The sequence below is a fragment of the Oncorhynchus mykiss genome, chromosome 25, assembly GCF_057628025.1.
Source record: "Oncorhynchus mykiss isolate SJ-2025 chromosome 25, ASM5762802v1, whole genome shotgun sequence".
In the NCBI taxonomy this organism is placed as follows: domain Eukaryota; kingdom Metazoa; phylum Chordata; class Actinopteri; order Salmoniformes; family Salmonidae; genus Oncorhynchus; species Oncorhynchus mykiss.
In genome coordinates this window covers 83,616,724-83,636,921 of record NC_143046.1, presented here as the reverse complement: position 1 = coordinate 83,636,921, position 20,198 = coordinate 83,616,724, and the positions used below count along the sequence as shown (strand labels likewise).

Here is a 20,198-nt window from a genome sequence, read left to right as displayed (position 1 = left end):
CTTCACAAGTAAGCATATGTAGTGCTGAGAGAGCCTGAGGACCCTCGCTTCACAAGTAAGCATGTGTAGTGCTGAGAGAGCCTGAGGGCCCTCGCTTCACAAGTAAGCATGTGTAGTGCTGAGAGAGCCTGAGGGCCCTCGCTTCACAAGTAAGCATATGTAGTGCTGAGAGAGCCTGAGGACCCTCGCTTCACAAGTAAGCATGTGTAGTGCTGAGAGAGCCTGAGGACCCTCGCTTCACAAGTAAGCATATGTAGTGCTGAGAGAGCCTGAGGACCCTCGCTTCACAAGTAAGCATATGTAGTGCTGAGAGAGCCTGAGGACCCTCGCTTCACAAGTAAGCATATGTAGTGCTGAGAGAGCCTGAGGGCCCTCGCTTCACAAGTAAGCATATGTAGTGCTGAGAGAGCCTGAGGGCCCTCGCTTCACAAGTAAGCATGTGTAGTGCTGAGAGAGCCTGAGGACCCTCGCTTCACAAGTAAGCATGTGTAGTGCTGAGAGAGCCTGAGGACCCTCGCTTCACAAGTAAGCATATGTAGCGCTGAGAGAGCCTGAGGACCCTCGCTTCACAAGTAAGCATATGTAGCGCTGAGAGAGCCTGAGGGCCCTCGCTTCACAAGTAAGCATATGTAGTGCTGAGAGAGCCTGAGGGCCCTCGCTTCACAAGTAAGCATATGTAGTGCTGAGAGAGCCTGAGGGCCCTCGCTTGTTTCCATTTGAGAATACAAGGAACATTTATTTAGATCAATACTAAATGAATTATATTTTATCCCCATATGTTTGTTTGTTGGGTTATAAATGATAGTTCTTTGTAGTGTCTGATGCAGCAAGTACCGCAGGCCTATAAATTACATCTTGAAATTTGACTGACAAGACTTGAAATTAAGGTATAAACTTCCCCGTTTAAATAGAAAAATTGTACAATACTGCCCCCACAGGGGGGACATTTCATTCACATGTTTTAGACCCAGTATTAAGTTCGATTATCAAAAGCCCTGGTCTGTAGGTCTGGGTTCTACTGTAACATTTTGTTTTTTGGGAGGGGGGTATTTTCATGGTGACAGCAATGAGCACCGTAACTTTTAAGATTAATTTCATACAATTAGTCAATAAGGGATCAAATGCATACTTGAGATGTTAGGATGTGTCAACGAATATGATTGGTGATTGACGTGACGCATCAACGTGGGCTGAAGCAGTTTGATACGACGTGAGTTGGACACAATCAGATACATCATATTTCAATGTGTATCAGAATGTGTCAGATCTTGATACAGGGGTATTTTGTGCAGTGAGATCTCTCTCCCTATGGCTTCAAAAGACAGGATTATTGATTTCCTGAGCTGTGCGTGTGTGAGAGATAAGAGTCGAGGTGTGTGTGTGTGTGTGTCGACAGACTAGTCGCCGTCTGACTGAATACAACCAAGAGTGAGAAAATGCCAAGTAAGACAAAGCAAAATGAAATCACATGTACACCGATGTGAGACCATGGGTTAAAAGAGACGCAGTCAAGCCAATGTGATCACAATGTTTAGTAAAACAGCAGTTATATCATTATGAACAACCAACGAGCTGGAGTGAAGTGGAATTATTAGTTATTGACACAGAAAAGAGCCTAGAACTGCTACAGAACTAGGTATTGGAGTTTTATCTTATACGACTTTATGGGATAGTTTCTACAGACACACATTAAGTTCCAATGGCATGGAGATTCTCCATCGAGCATGCTTTCTAGTCCAGTAGGATTCACTTGGGTCTGGAAAAACAGCCCTAATAACAGATTAAAACAAAACAAAAAGTTTATTTTTGTGCTATTAACAGTAGTAGTAAACCAGGAGGAATAGAAAGTATAAAACAGGTTCAGAGGAAAAACACAGAAACATTTAATATCTACAGCTTACATTGGAGAATCGCATTTCACCTGTACCACAGACAGCAGACAGATGAATTACATTAGTAATGCAGTTTACAGACATTCTGACACCAGTATTCTGTCATCACATTGGTTTGGGCTGGGGTGTTACTGGCTTTGTACAGGTTAGTTAGTTGCTATGTTACTGCACTTGGCAGTTCTCCTCTTGGCGTGATGCAGTCATCATGGCCTCTTTGCGTTTCTCCCTCTGTTCCGGAGTCTTCCGTGTGCTCAGGGACCGACGGCCACGCCTCTCCTCGCCACTGGAGGCAGGACTAACACACAGGCCTTTCCCACCAGGGCTGTCAGACAGAGTTGCCATGCCGACAGGGCTCTGAAGGGACAGGGGCTCCAGCACCTGCAAGAGGAGGAAAGGGTTTTAAATGGTCATGTTATGGACAGAGACATGAGTGGACGCTCCCTGTCTTCCTAAAGTGAAATGGTCCACCCCCCCGTCTTCCTAAAGTGAAATGGTCCACCCCCCCGGCTTCCTAAAGTGAAATGGTCCACCCCCCCGTCTTCCTAAAGTGAAATGGTCCACCCCCCGGCTTCGTAAAGTGAAATGGTCCACCCCCCCGTCTTCCAAAAGTGAAATGGTCCATCCCCCCGTCTTCCAAAAGCGAAATGGTCCACCCCTACGTCTTCCTAAAGTGAAATGGTCCACCCCGCCGGCTTCGTAAAGTGAAATGGTCCACCCCCCGGCTTCGTAAAGTGAAATGGTCCACCCCCCCGTCTTCCAAAAGTGAAATGGTCCACCCCCCCGTCTTCCAAAAGTGAAATGGTCCACCCCCCCGTCTTCCAAAAGTGAAATGGTCCACCCCCCGTCTTCCAAAAGTGAAATGGTCCATCCCCCCGTCTTCCAAAAGCGAAATGGTCCACCCCTACGTCTTCCTAAAGTGAAATGGTCCACCCCGCCGGCTTCGTAAAGTGAAATGGTCCATCCCCCGGCTTCGTAAAGTGAAATGGTCCACCCCCCCGTCTTCCAAAAGTGAAATGGTCCACCCCCCCCTCTTCCAAAAGTGAAATGGTCCACCCCCCCGTCTTCCAAAAGTGAAATGGTCCACCCCCCGGCTTCGTAAAGTGAAATGGTCCACCCCGTCTTCCTAAAGTGAAATGGTCCACCCCCCCGGCTTCGTAAAGTGAAATGGTCCACCCCCCCGTCTTCCTAAAGTGAAATGGTCCACCCCCCCGGCTTCGTAAAGTGAAATGGTCCATCCCCCCGTCTTCCTAAAGTGAAATGGTCCACGCCCCCGGCTTCGTAAAGTGAAATGGTCCACCCCCCCCGTCTTCCTAAAGTGAAATGGTCCATCCCCCCGTCTTCCTAAAGTGAAATGGTCCACGCCCCCGGCTTCGTAAAGTGAAATGGTCCATCCCCCCCGTCTTCCTAAAGTGAAATGGTCCATCCCCCCGTCTTCCTAAAGTGAAATGGTCCATCCCCCCGTCTTCCTAAAGTGAAATGGTCCACGCCCCCGGCTTCGTAAAGTGAAATGGTCCATCCCCCCGTCTTCCTAAAGTGAAATGGTCCACGCCCCCGGCTTCCAAAAGTGAAATGGTCCACCCCCCCGGCTTCGTAAAGTGAAATGGTCCACCCCCCCCGTCTTCCTAAAGTGAAATGGTCCACCCCCCCGTCTTCCTAAAGTGAAATGGTCCACCCCCCCCGTCTTCCTAAAGTGAAATGGTCCACCCCCCCGGCTTCGTAAAGTGAAATGGTCCACCCCCCCGTCTTCCTAAAGTGAAATGGTCCACCCCCCCCCTCTTCGTAAAGTGAAATGGTCCACCCCCCCCCTCTTCGTAAAGTGAAATGGTCCACCCCCCCCCGTCTTCGTAAAGTGAAATGGTCCACCCCCCCGTCTTCCTAAAGTGAAATGGTCCACCCCCCCCGTCTTCCTAAAGTGAAATGGTCCATCCCCCCGTCTTCCTAAAGTGAAATGGTCCACCCCCCCCCCCCCCCCCGTCTTCGTAAAGTGAAATGGTCCACCCCCCCCGTCTTCCTAAAGTGAAATGGTCCACGCCCCCGGCTTCGTAAAGTGAAATGGTCCATCCCCCCCGTCTTCCTAAAGTGAAATGGTCCATCCCCCCAGTCTTCGTAAAGTGAAATGGTCCACCCCCCCCGTCTTCCTAAAGTGAAATGGTCCACCCCCCCCCCCCCCGTCTTCCTAAAGTGAAATGGTCCACGCCCCCGGCTTCGTAAAGTGAAATGGTCCACCCCCCCCAGCTTCCTAAAGTGAAATGGTCCATCCCCCCCCGTCTTCTAAGGTACCTGGTGGTAATGACAAACTAGTTACAGCATAGCAAAGTTCCTCTGCGATACTGGAGGTTGCAGAGGGGAGGACGGATCAGAATAATGGCTGGAACAGAGCAAATGGAATGGCATCGGACACATGGAAACCATGAGTTCGATGTATTTGATAACACTCCACTCATTACCACAAGCCCGTCCTTCCCAATGAAGGTGCCACCAACCTCCTGTGCTCTGCAACTACCACAGGGAGGCTTCACCACAAGTTAATATGTCCAGAATATGGATGTGATCTTTCACTAGACTGAAGTTATGGAGAGGGTGTTATTTTAAGTGCTATTCCTGAATGGGCCCGAGAGAGGAAGCCGTCTCACAAATGTCTTGCGGAGAAATAAAAGTCACAACAGGCTGATGGAAATGCCAGTACAATTCTATAAAATGCAGACAATTTGTTCATTTTTGACATGGTGGCATCTTTCAAAAATCTGGTCACCAATTGGATGGAAACGTAGCTACTGACGAGTGTGAGTGAATGTATATGTTATCAGGTCTCCAGCGAGCCGTAGTCAAGAGTGATTTTCTATGTCGAGGAAAGAGGGTCCCCATTGCAGATGTGACCCAGGCTAGGGTCACATCCGGCTGACTGACTGAATACAACCATCTATCACCTTCTTTTAGTGACAAGTCTGTTCTCTACCCTCCATCTCTCCCATGGCTTATATCAACTCTCTGCTGACCAATGACACACTAATTTAACTGCAGTGTGTGGCTCACCTTCAGGACTCTGCTGCCCCCCTGTGGGTGGGTGTGTGTGTAACTCACCTTGTGTTGGGGGGTTACAGTTGGGGTGGTGGCATTGTGTCGTGCGGCGGCCAGACGAGGGCTACAGCGCTGCACTGCGGTTCTCCTCATGATGAAGGGACTGGCCTCTCCTAGAGGGATATCAGCAAACCCTGAGAGAGACATGAGACAAATCGAACACGAGGCCGATAGTAGTGGCTCAGGTTTATTATGCTTCAATAAGAACAAAGTTATTGTTGGAATCCATGTTCCCATGTCTCACCTCTCTGCACCAGCTCAGGAAGTCCCTCTGGCCTAAACTCCTCCTCTTCCTGTCTACTTCCTGGTTTGGGCGTGGTTGCTGTTGCTTTGATCCTCTTGGCAGTGTTCAGCAGGGCCTCCTGGGCTTTAAATGGAGTGTTGCTGTTGTCACTAGCTGCTAGAACACCACAACCCCTCTTCCCCAACGACCCCTGACCCTGACCAGCAGGCACCGTGTTCTCAGAGTCTGTCTCTGCGGGACCCAACGGTATGAGTGCTTCCTGTGCCCTGGAGGCTGACCTCCTGCCTGACTTTCGCCTGGGTGTTTTATTGCTAGCATTGTTAGCCGTGTTGCTAGCGTTGTTAGCCGTGCTGCTAGTGGTCTGCGTGACAAGGCGCTCCAGGCGTGTTTCCAGCGTGTCGTTGGTCTCCTCCAGCTTGTGGACACGGACCATCAGGCTGCAGTATTTATCCATGCTCTCGTCCACCTCCCTGCTCCTCTCCTCCAAGGCTTCAGTAAGCTCCTCCAGTTCAGACTCACTGCTCCTCTTCTGCGCCTCCAACTCCCTGCTTCTCTCTGCTAGAGTCTTGCTGAGCTCCTGCACCTCCTCACTCCTCTCCTCTAGAGCTTTCTTCAACTCTTTGAGTTCAGCCTGCACCTCCTCAGAGCTCCTCTTCTGTACCTCATCACTCCTCTCTTCACCAGCTGGAACAACAGGGAGGTTTTACATAAAAATGGGGTTGTGTTTTACATGGAGAGAAAAGGGAGAAAAAAAAAATCTATATCTGTTTTTAGCAACATTTACAGAAATGATGATTAATGTGCATTGTCCCTGTCAATTACATCTAATATGATGTTCCACAATCTGAAGTCTTTTCAGACAGTGGTGTAAAGTACTTAAGTAGTACTTTAAAAGGTATTTTTAACTTACGTAGTTTTTTGGGATATCTGTACTTTACTATTTATGTTTTTGACCCATTACTGTTACTTCACTACATCCCTGAAGAAAACAATGTACTTTTAACTCCATGCATTTTCCCTGACACCCAAAAGTACAACTTGCATTTTGAATGGCTAGCGGGACAGGAAAATGGTTAAATTCATGCACTTATCAAGAGAACATCCCTGGGTCATCCCCATCGTCTCTGGTCTGGAGGACTCACCAAACACAAGTGCTTAGTTTGTACAGTGCATTCGGAAAGTATTCAGACCCCTTGACTTTTTCCACATCGTTATGCTACAGTATTATACTAAAATGGATGAAATTTATATTTTTCCTCATCAATCCACACACACACAATACCCCATGATGACAAAGCAAAAACAGGATTTGACATTTTTGCAAACGTGTTAAAAAAACCTGAAATATAAATCACATTTACATAAGTATTCAGACCCTTTCCTCAGTACTTTGTTGAAGCACCTTTGGCAGCGACTACAGCCTCGAGTCTTGGGTATGTCGCTACAAAGCTTGGCACACCTGTACTTGAGTGGTTTCTCCAATTATTTTCTGCTGATCCTCTCAAGCTCTGTCAGGTTGGATGGGGATAGTCGCTGCACAGCTATTTTCAGGTCTCTCCAGAGATGTTCGATTGGGTTCAAGTCCAGGCTTTGACTGAGCCACTCAACCACTCAAGCACATTCAGAGACTCCTTTCTTGTCTTGGTTGTGTGCTTAGGGTCGTTGTCCTGTTGGAAGGTGAACCTTTACCCCAGTCGGAGAACCTGAGTGCTCTGGAGCAGGTTTTCATCAAGGATCTCTGTACTTTGCTTCGTTCAGCTTTTCCTTGATCCTAACTAGTCTCCCAGTCCCTGCCTCTGAAAACCATCCCCACAGCAGGATGTTGCCACCACCATGCTTCACCATAGGGATAGTGCCAGGTTTCCTCCAGACGTGACACTTAACATTCAGGCCAAAGAGTTCAATCTTGGTTTCATCAGACCAGAGAATCTTTTTTCTCATGGTCAGCATCCTTTAGGTGGCAAACTTAAAAAGGAGTGCTGCAGAGATGGGAGAACCTTCCAGAAGGACAACAATCTCCACAGAGGAACTCTGGAGCTCAGTCAGAGTGACCATCGGCTTCTTGGTCACCTCCCTGACCAAGGCCCTTCTCCCCCGATTGCTCAGTTTGGCTGGGCGGCCAGCTCTAGGGATAGTCTTTGTGGTTCCAAACTTCTTCCATTTAAGAATGAGGCCACTGTGTTCTTGTTGGTACCCTTCCCTAGATGTGCCTCAACGCAATCCTGTCTCGGAGCTCTACGGACTATTCCTTTGACCTAATAACTTCTAATAACCATAATAACGTTTTTTTCTCTCTGACATGCACTGTCAAATGTAGGACCTTACATACAGGTGTGTGCCTTTTCCAAATCATGTCCAATCAATTGAATTTGCCACAGGTGGACTCCAAGTTGTAGTTGCCCAGCTACACTTGATCCCTGAATCCACTTGTTTAAAGAACAAACGCCTTATTTTCAACTAACTCTCATTCTTTAAATTAACCACATACTGTAGAGGGAAAACATTAGCTCACAGATATTAGTTAGTTCGTAAACTAGTTATCATTTCACACAGATTACCAGAGTCCAGTAACGCAAATTGAGGAACGGCAAGGAGTCGTAGACCAGTTAATAACACTAGCGAATTGGTTAGGTTACTAACGTTAGCTAGCTGGCGTTAGCTGTCTGATGTTATTAGCCTGCACATTTTTCACACCATAAACACAATTATTTGTTCACTTAAGTTGGCTAATGTTGCGCAACATTTCTCTGGCTAGCTAACGGATAATTTGATCAAGCTAGCAAGATAACGTTACTTAACAATACTTGTACCACCACACTTTCTCGCCCACCTCAAACTTTCCAAATGCCAGTTGTTTTTTCAGTTACAGCTCATGAAGTACACTTCATCACCTTCTCACCCCTGGTCAGGCTTCTCACCTATGGTTCAGGGGACGCGCTGCTGTTTACTGACAAACTGCCTTTCTACACTTCGTCTTTACAAAGCTGATGCTGTAACTAGCGAATTGGTTGTCTCTTCTCTCTTCAGTCGCGTGTTGCATTCTGATGTGATGTGAACGATTGGCTGAGCCTTGGACACAGACAGTATCGCTCCAAACGCGCATCACTCTTTCGCTTACAGCCAGTACTGATCCAAAGCTCCACTTTCGCATCGGATCGACACGAACCATGTAGGTCACCTATTTTGGATTAAAAACGGTGAATTTTTGTATCCCTGCCAAATGCACTGTAAATTATGTCTGAGTGTGCCCCTGGCTACCCGTAAATAAAATACATTTTAAAATGGTGCCGTCTGGTTTGCAATATAAGGAATTTGAAATGATTTATACATTTACTTTCAGCACTTAAGTATATTTTAGCAATTACATTTACTTTTGATACTTAAGTATATTTAAAACCAAATACTTTTAGACTTTTACTCAAGTAGTGTTTTACTGGGTGACTTACTTGATAAAAGTTATACTAAAAGGTATCTTTACTTTTACTCAAGTTTTACAAATTGGGTACTTTTTCCACCACTTGTTTCAAATAATGTAAGTATTCATGTGGGGTTCCCCAGGGTTCAATTCTGTGGCCCCTACTGTCTTCATATATCAATGATATTTATTATTGATGGTAATGTAGTAGATAATGGTACCTGGTGTCTGGCTGGCCTGTAGTTTCTGGGTCTCCAGTACAAGAGCCTCCCTCTCCTTCTCCAGCTGTTTACAGGAGTTCATCCACATGTTAACCTTACCGAGGGCTGAGTCCCTCTCCTTAGACAGACGGGCCACTCTGGAGCTCAGCTCCGATACCTTCCAGACAGGACACAGATAAAAAAATATTAGTTACCATAATAATCACTCACAGATAATAAAACATTTAAAAAGTAATACATTTAGGAGTGAAAACCACTTGAAATGTAATGCAATGAATTTCCAGGCCGTAAAGCAACAATGTGACAAGGGCTGTATACCTGTTTGCTGCTGTCCTGCTGTGTGATGGTAGTGCTGAGCTCCTCCATTCTGGTTCTCAGACTGCTCAACTCTGACAGATGACCTCTGACCTCCTCCTCCGCTGCAGCCAACTGTCCCCTCAGCACCTCCTGCTCCGAGGTCAGCTCACCCCTAAGGGCTGCAACCTCCTCCTCCTGCTGTGCCTTCAGCACCTCCTTCTCTGAGGTAACCTCCTCCAGGGATAACTAGGGAGGAGTCAGTAGTGTGTTAGAAAGAGGACATACATAGTGTGACTGACACACTGCATTGCTGAACCAGAAGACCGGCACAGTTTAACACATCTGTTTCCAACACCGCTAACCGTGGTTGAAAAGTACAAAGTACCAAGATCATTCCAGTCTCGTATTGATGAATGAAAACCCCAAATACTAAGAATATAGGCTATTCTACATGATATCAATAGGACTATAGAAAACGACTGACCTTGTAGCTTTCTGACTGCTGCTGTAGTTTTAGTCTCTCTGCAGACTGAGCCTGTTCTTTCTGCTCCCGCTCCGACAGTAGTGCCTGCAGCTTCTCCATCTCTTGCTGCAGGGTGTTGTTGTTCTCTCGGATGTCCCCCATCTCTCTCTGCTGTGCCTCCAGGTCCTCCTGCAGTCTCAGAGTCAGCATCTCTCTCTTCTTCTCCCGCTCGATCTCCAAAGCCTGCAGTCGATCCACCTCTTTCTTCAGCCTCTCCCGCTCTTTCTCCCATTCCTCCGTTAGAGACCGCATTCTCTCCTTCTCTCCCTCCAGGCCTTCTCTGCATTTCTGCAGCTCAGAGCTCACAGAGTCAAGCTGGGCCTGTAACTCTTCCACCATTGCCCTCTGTTTGTCCTCCGCCTCTCTCATCCCTTTCTCCAGTTCCTCAGTGGCAGCTCGGTTTGCTGCCTTCATCTCCTCAATCTCTGCGTTCTTCAGAGAGAGCAATTCCTCAAGCCTCTCCTTCTCATTTCTCAGGCTGTCCAGTTCGGCAGTCATCTCCTCAATCTTACTGGCCAGTTCCTTCTTCTCTTCCTCCAACTCTTCAAGTTGGACCGTGGCCGTCTCGGCCTGAAGCACAGCCTCCTCTAGGTTTTGGTCAGCGTCTTCCCTCTCCCTCTCCTGTTTGTCTAGCTGGTCCTGAAGAGCATCTGCTTTCCTCTGGGCAGCCTTCAGCAGTTCGCTCATGTGTTTTTTCTGTCTCTCGTCGGACTCTATGCGGACCCGGAGCCTCTCGATGCCCGACCTCATTTGGGCCACCTCCTCCTGGGTTGAGTTGAGGCGTGAGGCTATCTCTCCTTTCTCTAGCAGAGAAGACTCCAGAGACTGGGCTAGTCTAGATATCTCCCCTTCCAGAGACTGAATCTTAGAGGCCATGGACTCAGTGTTTTTGCTCGCAGAGCTCTGGTTATCTTTGAAGCTGTTCAGTTGGTTAATCAGGTTGTCCTTCTCCCCGCTCTGCAGGGTGATGGTCTTCTCTAGCGCCTGACACTGCAGCACCAGCTGACCTCTCTCCATCTGCAGACTCTCCAGGTTAGCAGACGTCACATCAGATTCCCTCTTCCCATTTCTGATATCTTCCTCTAAGATCTTAATAACCTCTCTAGTATCCACGTTTGTCTTCTCCAGACTCTCTGCCTTATCCTTCCACTGTGCCACTGACTGTTCCAGCTCATTCCTATCCTCGCTGCAGGACACCATCTCCTGTCTGAGTTGTCCGTTCTCTGAGGTGAGGGTGGCCAGCTGCTGGGCCAGGTCACATTTAGCTTTGCGGCTAGCCTCCATCTCCCTCTCCAGCGTGACTTTCTGCTCGGTCAGGCACTCTAAATCAGCCTCCATGGAGAGGATGTGTTTCTCCAGATTGGCCTTCTCAGAACGAACCCTCTTCAGTTCGCTTTCCACCTGGAAGAACCTCTCGCTCCAACCACCTTCAGGATGGAAGAATCATATCTTCATTCATTCATAAATAAAGTAAAAAGCTTTTCACTTTCTATACATTAGCCTAAAGCACAAAAAATTAAACCAATTAGATGCTAAAACTATTAAAATGAGGCATATTACAAAGATTAAATGAGATAATATAATTTCCAGAGGTCCACAATTTGGGTTTCTGGTCCTTACCTTTGGCCATCTCCAGCGTCTCTAGCATCTCCATGACATCAGAGAGCTGACATTTAGAGGTCTGCAGCGCCAGTCTCAGGGACTCTGCCTCCTCTGTCAACTCTGAGATCTGGTCACCTGATAATAATGAATACATGTCATTGTCATCATTAAAACACCCTTGAGAGTAAACATAAAACACAGGACAAAAGATTGAAACAAGAACCTGAGGAACTTACAGTTACTGCATGAAACTAAGGTTGGTAAGACAATCAACATATCACCGTTATTGAGAATATAAAACCTTCGACATAAAAGCAGCGATAAGCCAAATGAGTGCTGCTAGTAAGTGTTAGTGCAAGAAAGACAAGTACAACAGTATGGCGTTTGTTTATATTATGGAGGGGGCGGAGCAACAAAGGAGAGATAGTGTTTAGTAAAAAACCAACCTAGCGTTCGTCTCTCCACTACGGCAGCGCTAATCTTCTCCGCGGCACCACACATCTCTTTCTCCATCTGTTGGACCTTCACCTCTAACTCTTCAACTTTGACCTCCAGCTCAGAGCACAGCTCCTTCCTGAGGGTCATCTCAGAGGTAGCGAGGTCAAGCTGGGAGTGGAGGGTCTGTAGCTCCTCCTCTAGCTTTCTGACCACCTCCCTGCTCTGGGCCAACTGGTCCTGATCACGAGGAGCTTCAGAGACTGCTAGATGTTCACCGCCGAGGGTCACATCATCATCATCTAGGCTTTTACTGAGCGCTTTTTGCTGCTCTACAGGGACTTTATCCATGCAGTCACTGAACTCTTCAGCTGGCTCATTGTTGCCGTCACTTCCTGTCTGTTGAGGTACCTCAGAGTTGTGGAGGTCATCTGATTGCTCAGCTGATGAGATCAATGAAATAAAGTAAATCCTTGTGAACCCGAAGCATATCATATTAACATTAAGATGTGTAAATGGAAAGCATAGAAATGCAATGTCTTATCATATCATCAACAAACCTGTGGGTTTCATCTCCTCAGGATCTTCTTTTAAGGGTAAGCTAACGTTGAAGAAGGAGCCTGACGTCTGTCTGGAAGTCGGTCCGTCCGCCTCTCCTGTAGAGACCTTCTGGTCTCTCTTGGTCTGAAGCTGCTCTATGAGAGACTGCTGCTGGCTTGCCTGTCATAATAATTATAATACATTTACTAAACACATTTTACTTCCAAGGACCTATACAATACAGGCCATCGTTGTAAATAAGAATTTGACCTGCCTTGTAAAATAAACACTAAAAAACGAAATCACAAAATTACATACACAATTAGCTCTCCCACTTTATCGATTTACCTGAGTCATCAGGCTGTCATAGTGCTCCTTGAACAGGGCTAGTTCACCCTGCAGTCCGCTCAGTCTCTGCTGGAGCTCGGTTTGTTCCCTCTCAAACGTTCCGATCCTCTCTCTGGTTTCGTCCTCGCTCTGCCGGGTCGCTCTCTCAAACGCAGACTGAACAGCCTCGTAGTTCTCCGTCAGGCTCTGTAGCGTACGCTGGAGACACTCGTTCTCCTGTTTGACCGCGTCTCTCTCATCCCCAGCGTTCAGACTGTGCCTCTGCAAGTCAGCCTCAAGTTGCTCCTTCTCCACGGTCAACTGCTCCTTCTCCACGGTCAACTGCTCCTTCTCCACAGTCAACTGCTCCTTCTCCACAGTCAACTGCTCCTTCTCCACAGTCAACTGCTCCTTCTCCACAGTCAACTGCTCCTTCTCCACAGTCAACTGCTCCTTCTCCACAGTCAACTGCTCCTTCTCCACAGTCAACTGCTCCTTCTCCACAGTCAACTGCTCCTTCTCCACAGTCAACTGCTCCTTCTCCACGGTCAACTGCTCCTTCTCCACGGTCAACTGCTCCTTCTCCACGGTCAACTGCTCCTTCTCCACGGTCAACTGCTCCTTCTCCACGGTCAACTGCTCCTTCTCCACGGTCAACTGCTCCTTCTCCACGGTCAACTGCTCCTTCTCCACGGTCAACTGCTCCTTCTCCACGGTCAACTGCTCCTTCTCCACGGTCAACTGCTCCTTCTCCACGGTCAACTGCTCCTTCTCCACGGTCAACTGCTCCTTCTCCACGGTCAACTGCTCCTTCTCCACGGTCAACTGCTCCTTCTCCACGGTCAACTGCTCCTTCTCCACGGTCAACTGCTCCTTCTCCACGGTCAACTGCTCCTTCTCCACGGTCAACTGCTCCTTCTCCACGGTCAACTGCTCCTTCTCCACGGTCAACTGCTCCTTCTCCACGGTCAACTGCTCCTTCTCCACGGTCAACTGCTCCTTCTCCACGGTCAACTGCTCCTTCTCCACGGTCAACTGCTCCTTCTCCACGGTCAACTGCTCCTTCTCCACGGTCAACTGCTCCTTCTCCACGGTCAACTGCTCCTTCTCCACGGTCAACTGCTCCTTCTCCACGGTCAACTGCTCCTTCTCCACGGTCAACTGCTCCTTCTCCACAGTCAACTGCTCCTTCTCCACGGTCAACTGCTCCTTCTCCACGGTCAACTGCTCCTTCTCCACGGTCAACTGCTCCTTCTCCACGGTCAACTGCTCCTTCTCCACGGTCAACTGCTCCTTCTCCACGGTCAACTGCTCCTTCTCCACGGTCAACTGCTCCTTCTCCACGGTCAACTGCTCCTTCTCCACGGTCAACTGCTCCTTCTCCACGGTCAACTGCTCCTTCTCCACGGCCAACTGCTCCTTCTCCACGGCCAACTGCTCCTTCTCCACGGCCAACTGCTCCTTCTCCACGGCCAACTGCTCCTTCTCCACAGCCAACTGCTCCTTCTCCTCAGTGAGCTGAATGATGTCCATCTCCAGTTGGCCATGTTTTCTAACCTCCTCCTCCAGGGTCTCCATCAGCCCATCAACAGTGGTCTGGAGTGATTCCACTAAACCTGCTGTGGACAAGGCAGCCTGCATCTGCTGGCGAGTGTCTTCAAGAGTTGCTGTCACCTGGGTGACTTCACAGCTCTTCTCTGACAGCTGCTCTTTGACAGAGCCCAGCTCGGTCTCCAAGGTGGACCTTTGCGTCACACTCTCCTCCAGTCTCCCATTCAGAGAGGCCACGGTGCCTCTGAGTTCCTCCACAGTTCCTTTAAGCTCCTCTATCTGGGTGTCAAAGGTGTTCATGCAGGCCTCGTTGTCCTCCAGGTCCATCTGAAGCATCTCCAGCTGGACCTTGATCTTGTTCATGCTGATGACCTTCTCTTTCAGGGCGTCGGTAGCTTTGTCTTGTTCAGACTCAGCCTGGTTCAACCTCTCTTTCAGACTCTTGATCTTACGGCCTTTCTCATCGACACTGTTTCTGGCAGAAGACAAATCTTCTCTCAGCTTAGACAGCTCTAGTGAGGCCCTCTCCCACTTCTCCTTAGCCTCGGCTCCCTCCTGGCTTTTACTCTCCAGCTGGCTCTTTACAATCTCAAGCTGCTCCTTCAGGCCTCTTTGTTTCTGGAGGTAAGTCTCCAGCTCTGTGACATGGATCTCGGCTTCCTTATGGAGTCTCTCTGAGAGCTCTTTGACTTGCATCTCCTGAGAAGAGATTAGGTTTGTTTTCTCCACTAGGCTGCTCTCCAGGTTGGAGTTGAGCTCCACGGCAGCCGAGTGTGTCTTCTGCAGAGCTTCCAGGGAGTTATTCAGGTCAGAAGACAGCTGGGCGGAAGCAGCATTATTCTCAGTGAGTATGTCCTTCAATGTAGAGATCTGCTTCAGCAAACCATTCCTCTCCTCTTCCTGGGAGTCCTGAAGGCTTTGATACTTCACAGAAACCTCTTCAGCTTCCCTCTGGATTTTCTCTACTTTCTCTGCCATCTCTGCCTTTTCCCTCTCAAGACCTGAGGCTTTGGTCTCAGCTTCGTACACCTGAGCCTCTAGTTTTTCAACCACGTCTCTCAGTATGTGCAGCTCTGTTTCAGTCTGGGTCAGGGTCTCGGTCATGTTCTGCAGAGCGCTTATGGACTCCTGTGCCGCAGCCGTCAGAGTATCACAGCGCTCCTGTAGAGAGCCAACAGTCTTCGCCTGCTCTGAGAGGCTATTGACTTCACCCTGAAGACTTTCCCCTCTCTTTTCTGCCTCAGAAAGCTTCTCCACAAGATCCTCTTTAGTATTGACAATGTTGTCATACTTGGCCTGTAGTTTAACACCCAAACTTTTCTGGATCTTCAGGTTGGACTCCAGTGAAGACACCTGGTCCTGGAGGAAAGGCAGCTCCTGCTGAATCTTAACCAGACTCAGCTTGGCGTGCTCAACCTCGTCTACCTTCGATGCTACGCTTTCCTCACACTCCTTCAGGAGGGAGGTCTTCTCCTGGGTAAATCTGGCCAGTTGTTCCTCCTGTAGGGCTGTGGTCTGAGCCAGACTCTCCCTGAGCTGGGCTACATCGCTCTGGCCTAACTCCACCAGAGCATCTTTGGACCGGGCCAGGTCGCAGGCCGCCTGGTACTGCTCCTGGAGCTCAGTGTGAAACATTTCGGCCCGCTCCGCCCTGCCAGTCTCCACCTGCAGCCTGGACCCCAGATCCTTCACTTGTCCTTCAAGCTGGGTCATCTGCAACCCAACGGTCTCCAGGTTTTTTAAGTGTTTCTGGTCAGACTCCTTCAGCTGTTTTTGGAGCTCTTCGTACATGCAGCCCTTCTCCTCCAGGTCGGTACACTTGTTGAGGAGTTCTCCCTTCAGGGAATCGATCTGCCCTGATAGACAAGCCTTCTCAGCCTCCAGAGTCTTCAGCTGCTCCTGTAGACCTATTTTATCGTCATTCAACGAGCCCAGACTCTTCTCCAGCTCAGTGATTTTGTCGACTAAGCCTTGCTGCACAGCCTCAGTCTCGTTAACGAGCGTCTCCTTCTCCGTTTTCCATCCCTGAAGTGTCTCGTTCTCTTTCTTCAGCTGCACAAACTCGCCCTGAGTGGTGGTCAGGGTTGTCTTCAGTTCCTGGATCTCCTTCTCCAGAGCGCTGTGTTTGTTTGTGATCTGTTCCACTTCCTGTTTTTGGATATTCAGTTCACTCTGAGTCTTGTCATTCTTGGTCTCTGCGTCTGTGAGCGTTTTCTTTAGGTTCTCTAGATCTTGGGCTGACGATCTGGTCTGGCTTTCCAGTTTAGTGACAAGTCCTTTCAGCTCTTCGGACTGGGCTTCATTTTTGGCTGTTGAACAACAGACACAGAAACAACATCTAATGTGGGGAAGCCAAAACCAGAGATATGACATGACAAGGCATGGAATGAAAATGAGCTCATTCCACATCAAACAGGATTTAAAACATTACCTTTACATTGCTAGATCATAATAGATAGGTTTGGAAACCATGCACAAAGTCTCACTTAAACAAGAGATTTTATATCAATGAGTACCTGGACAAATAAAGGTTAAACAAAACCAACAACCTACCTCTGAAGTCATCCAGCATGCTCTGGGTGCGTTTGAGGTTCTGCTCTGCGCTCTTCTTCTCCTCCTCCAGCTGAGAGAGCCTCTTGCTACCCTGGTCCAGCTGGGCGCTCACAGTGTTCTTCTCTCTCTGCAGCTCCTGGACAAGTTAAACACACAACAATCAGATTACTTCTGGTTCCAAGATGGAGGACATCCAATGTCCTTAAAGACCATCCAGACTAGGGGTGAAACATTGTGTGCGTATATTAGAACAGTATTTTTTTGGTGTGTGTGTGGTTTCATTGTGGTTAAACATTTTTTTTTTAATTTAGTCCAGCACATTTTTCCACAAATGAACACATTACAGAAGAATACATAACAGGTTTAAAAGAGAAATTCCATGAATCACGGCCCACCTCAAATTTCTTCCTGAGGTCCTGCTCCTTGTTTTGGCTGGCCTGTTGGCTCTGTTCTGACCTCAGCAACTTCTGTTTCTGCTCCTCCTGGTCTCTCTCCAGCTGGCTCCTCTGGCATGACACCTGGCAGAGGGCAGGGAGGGAAGTGACATACTTGGTAACAGGAAGTTAACTTTTGAGTGGTTGTCAGTGACATGTAGAAATGAATAACTCCAGCCCATAATCACAACGTATTACATTACCTTGTCCATCTCAGCCTGCAGGATGTTGTGGTCTTTCTTGGCTTGCTGTATCTCCTGGTTCAGCTTGGTCTTGGTCTGGTTAAACTGCTGCTCTAGGGAGTGGTGGCTGCTCTGGAGGTGGGACAGCTCCTACACACAAACACAAGAAAACATACATTTAAACACCTCCCTTCAGCAACAGCTGTTCCACACAACAACAAAAAAAACATGGGTAACAGAGATTGAAGTTGCCACAGGTGGATTCTCAGTATTAATTTCAACTACAGAGTCTGAAAGAACAGAGGACAAAGCGAGCAAACCTTCTGGCTCTCCTTCTCCTGGTCCTTGACCTTCTGTTCCAGAGCTCGTCTGCAGCTCTCAGCGTTGTGCCTCTGGCAGGACATCTCCTCAGAGACCTGTTTCAATTTCTGCTCCATTGACACACACTGGGAGGAGGCACAGTAATGATTCAGACATTTTCTTGTGTTCAAAACAGCCCTCAGAAACACAACAGGAATGCATTAGCAAATGATTGTTTTTGAATACGCCATATATCCCCTACCTTGGCGACAGCTTGTTCGTGCTGAGTGGTAGCCTTGCTTAGTTCATCTCTGCTCTTGCCCAGGGTCTTGTCTCTGTCGGTCAGGTCTCTCCTAGCCTGGTCCAGCTGGCCTTGGAGCTCCTGGAGCCTGCCGCTCTGCATCCTCGCGTCCTTCTCCTGTGACTGCAGACGCTGCTCCAGCTCAGACACTTTACTCTTCAGCTCTGACAGGACATTAAAAAACAGGACCAAACATTGAGAAACCACCAGAGTTTTCCCAGTCAGAACATTGAATTTTTTCCTTTACAAGGCGTTTTCTCAAATGTGCCTACTGACAGGGTTTGTAAAGAAGGTATTAGTACAACAGGGCGTGGCCTAAAGGATAGTATTAGTATAACAGGGCGTGGCCTAAAGGATAGTATCAGTATAACAGGGCGTGTTCTCATGGGTAGTATTAGTGTAACAGGGCATGGCCTAAAGGATAGTATTAGTATAACAGGGCGTGGCCTAACCTTGATTCAGCATCCTCAGCTGTTCCATCTGCTGGGAGGAGCCATCAGAATCAAACTGGGATACAGATGTGCTGATTCGCTGGGTGGATTTGATTGGTGTATCCTCCGTGTTCCACAGGAAGCCGCCAGCGGATGTCCCGCCCCCTGCCCGCCTAGCCAGGGGCGTTTCAATGGTGCCCTGGGACTGGCGGCCCTTGTCTTGCTGTTGCCATGGGAATATGGAGGAGCCTGCTTGTTGCCGGGTGGCAATGTCCTTATGACTGACGGACGACTGGTTCAACAGCTAGAAGACGAGACAGAAGCATGCATCAGTATGCATCGTATTAAAGTCCCGCCAGGATTTTGCAATTGCAACTCTTCTGTGTGCAAAATCAACATATTTGCGAAGGTTTGCAAATTGGACAAATCACTGCAATATCACAGCATAAAACGGTCTGCTCACAGCATTACAAAAGGAGGGATCGCAATTTTAGCTTATCGCTGCACTTTAACCACATAAAATGCGTCAGCGTAGTTTTGGGACAATTGGATAAAAATCATAGTAAATTGCCATAGCAAAGTCTAAAGAACTGCAATAGCTAAATCAAACATTTTTGCCCACAAATATAACAGAAAAACGCAGTACAATCCTGGAGGGGCTGGTATTACACCATCCAGATGTGGTCAAATTTATTGGCACCCCTGCAATTTTATATATATAAAAAAAAAAACATGTTTAATTGCTATTTTTTTTACCTATAGGCACCTGCACTACAGGTGAATTAAATTACACAAACGAGAATCAGCCTCCAACCAAACTAACTATAACTTTTTAAAAAAAGTCAACTATAAATTTTAAAGTGAAAAATAACAGTGTCAGTTTAGATGAGTTCTTCTGGGTCCTGTGCAGTTGCAAATCAAACAATAACACCTGTAAACACCAACAGTGTTTGCCATTTAAAACCATTTCAGAAGAAATAGTGAATTATGCAAGGGTGCCGATACTTTTGACCGCATCTGTATATACCATATGTTATGCTACTTCAAAGCTTTGATTTGTTTGACTAGTTCAACAGGTATAGATGTTTTATTGTCACATACACTAGATAGGTGCAGTGAAATGTGTTGTTTTACAGAGTCAGCCATAGTAGTATGATAGGTGTTGTTTTACAGGGTCAGCCATAGTAGTATGATAGGTGTTGTTCTACAGGGTCAGCCATAGTAGTATGATAGGTGCTGTTCTACAGGGTCAGCCATAGTAGTATGATAGGTGCTGTTCTACAGGGTCAGCCATAGTAGTATGATAGGTGCAGTGAAATGTGTTGTTTTACAGGGTCAGCCATAGTAGTATGATAGGTGCAGTGAAATGTGTTGATCTACAGGGTCAGCCATAGTAGTATGATAGGTGTTGTTCTACAGGGTCAGTCATAGTAGTATGATAGGTGCAGTGAAATGTGTTGTTCTACAAGGTCAGTCATAGTAGTATGATAGGTGTTGTTCTACAGGGTCAGCCATAGTAGTATGATAGGTGCAGTGAAATGTGTTGTTCTACAGGGTCAGCCATAGTAGTATGATAGGTGCAGTGAAATGTGGTGTTTTACAGGGTCAGCCATAGTAGTATGATAGGTGCAGTGAAATGTGTTGTTCTACAGGGTCAGCCATAGTAGTATGATAGGTGTTGTTCTACAGGGTCAGCCATAGTAGTATGATAGGTGCAGTGAAATGTGTTGTTCTACAGGGTCAGCCATAGTAGTATGATAGGTGCAGTGAAATGTGTTGTTCTACAAGGTCAGTCATAGTAGTATGATATGTGTTGTTCTACAGGGTCAGCCATGGTAGTATGATAGGTGCAGTGTAATGTGTTGTTCTACA

General features: G+C 47.6%; 1 protein-coding gene across 1 annotated transcript in view; it reads right to left on the bottom strand.

Annotated features, from left to right (window-relative positions):
- Window positions 1-1,517: 1,517 nt before the first annotated feature.
- cenpf (centromere protein F) overlaps window positions 1,518-20,198 on the bottom strand; it is a 21,333-nt gene continuing 2,652 nt past the window's right edge. The window contains exons 6-21 of the mRNA XM_036962699.2: window positions 18,348-18,630; window positions 17,857-18,059; window positions 17,615-17,740; window positions 17,316-17,444; window positions 17,074-17,196; window positions 16,679-16,814; window positions 12,596-16,434; window positions 12,268-12,427; window positions 11,719-12,150; window positions 11,291-11,407; window positions 9,632-11,097; window positions 9,169-9,393; window positions 8,851-9,007; window positions 5,215-5,898; window positions 4,974-5,104; window positions 1,518-2,270 (exon numbers count right to left, since the gene is read on the bottom strand). Of these exons, the coding sequence (XP_036818594.2) occupies window positions 2,055-2,270; window positions 4,974-5,104; window positions 5,215-5,898; window positions 8,851-9,007; window positions 9,169-9,393; window positions 9,632-11,097; window positions 11,291-11,407; window positions 11,719-12,150; window positions 12,268-12,427; window positions 12,596-16,434; window positions 16,679-16,814; window positions 17,074-17,196; window positions 17,316-17,444; window positions 17,615-17,740; window positions 17,857-18,059; window positions 18,348-18,630 (8,427 nt within the window). The 3' untranslated portion in view covers window positions 1,518-2,054. The remainder of the gene's footprint in view (window positions 2,271-4,973; window positions 5,105-5,214; window positions 5,899-8,850; window positions 9,008-9,168; window positions 9,394-9,631; window positions 11,098-11,290; window positions 11,408-11,718; window positions 12,151-12,267; window positions 12,428-12,595; window positions 16,435-16,678; window positions 16,815-17,073; window positions 17,197-17,315; window positions 17,445-17,614; window positions 17,741-17,856; window positions 18,060-18,347; window positions 18,631-20,198) is intronic.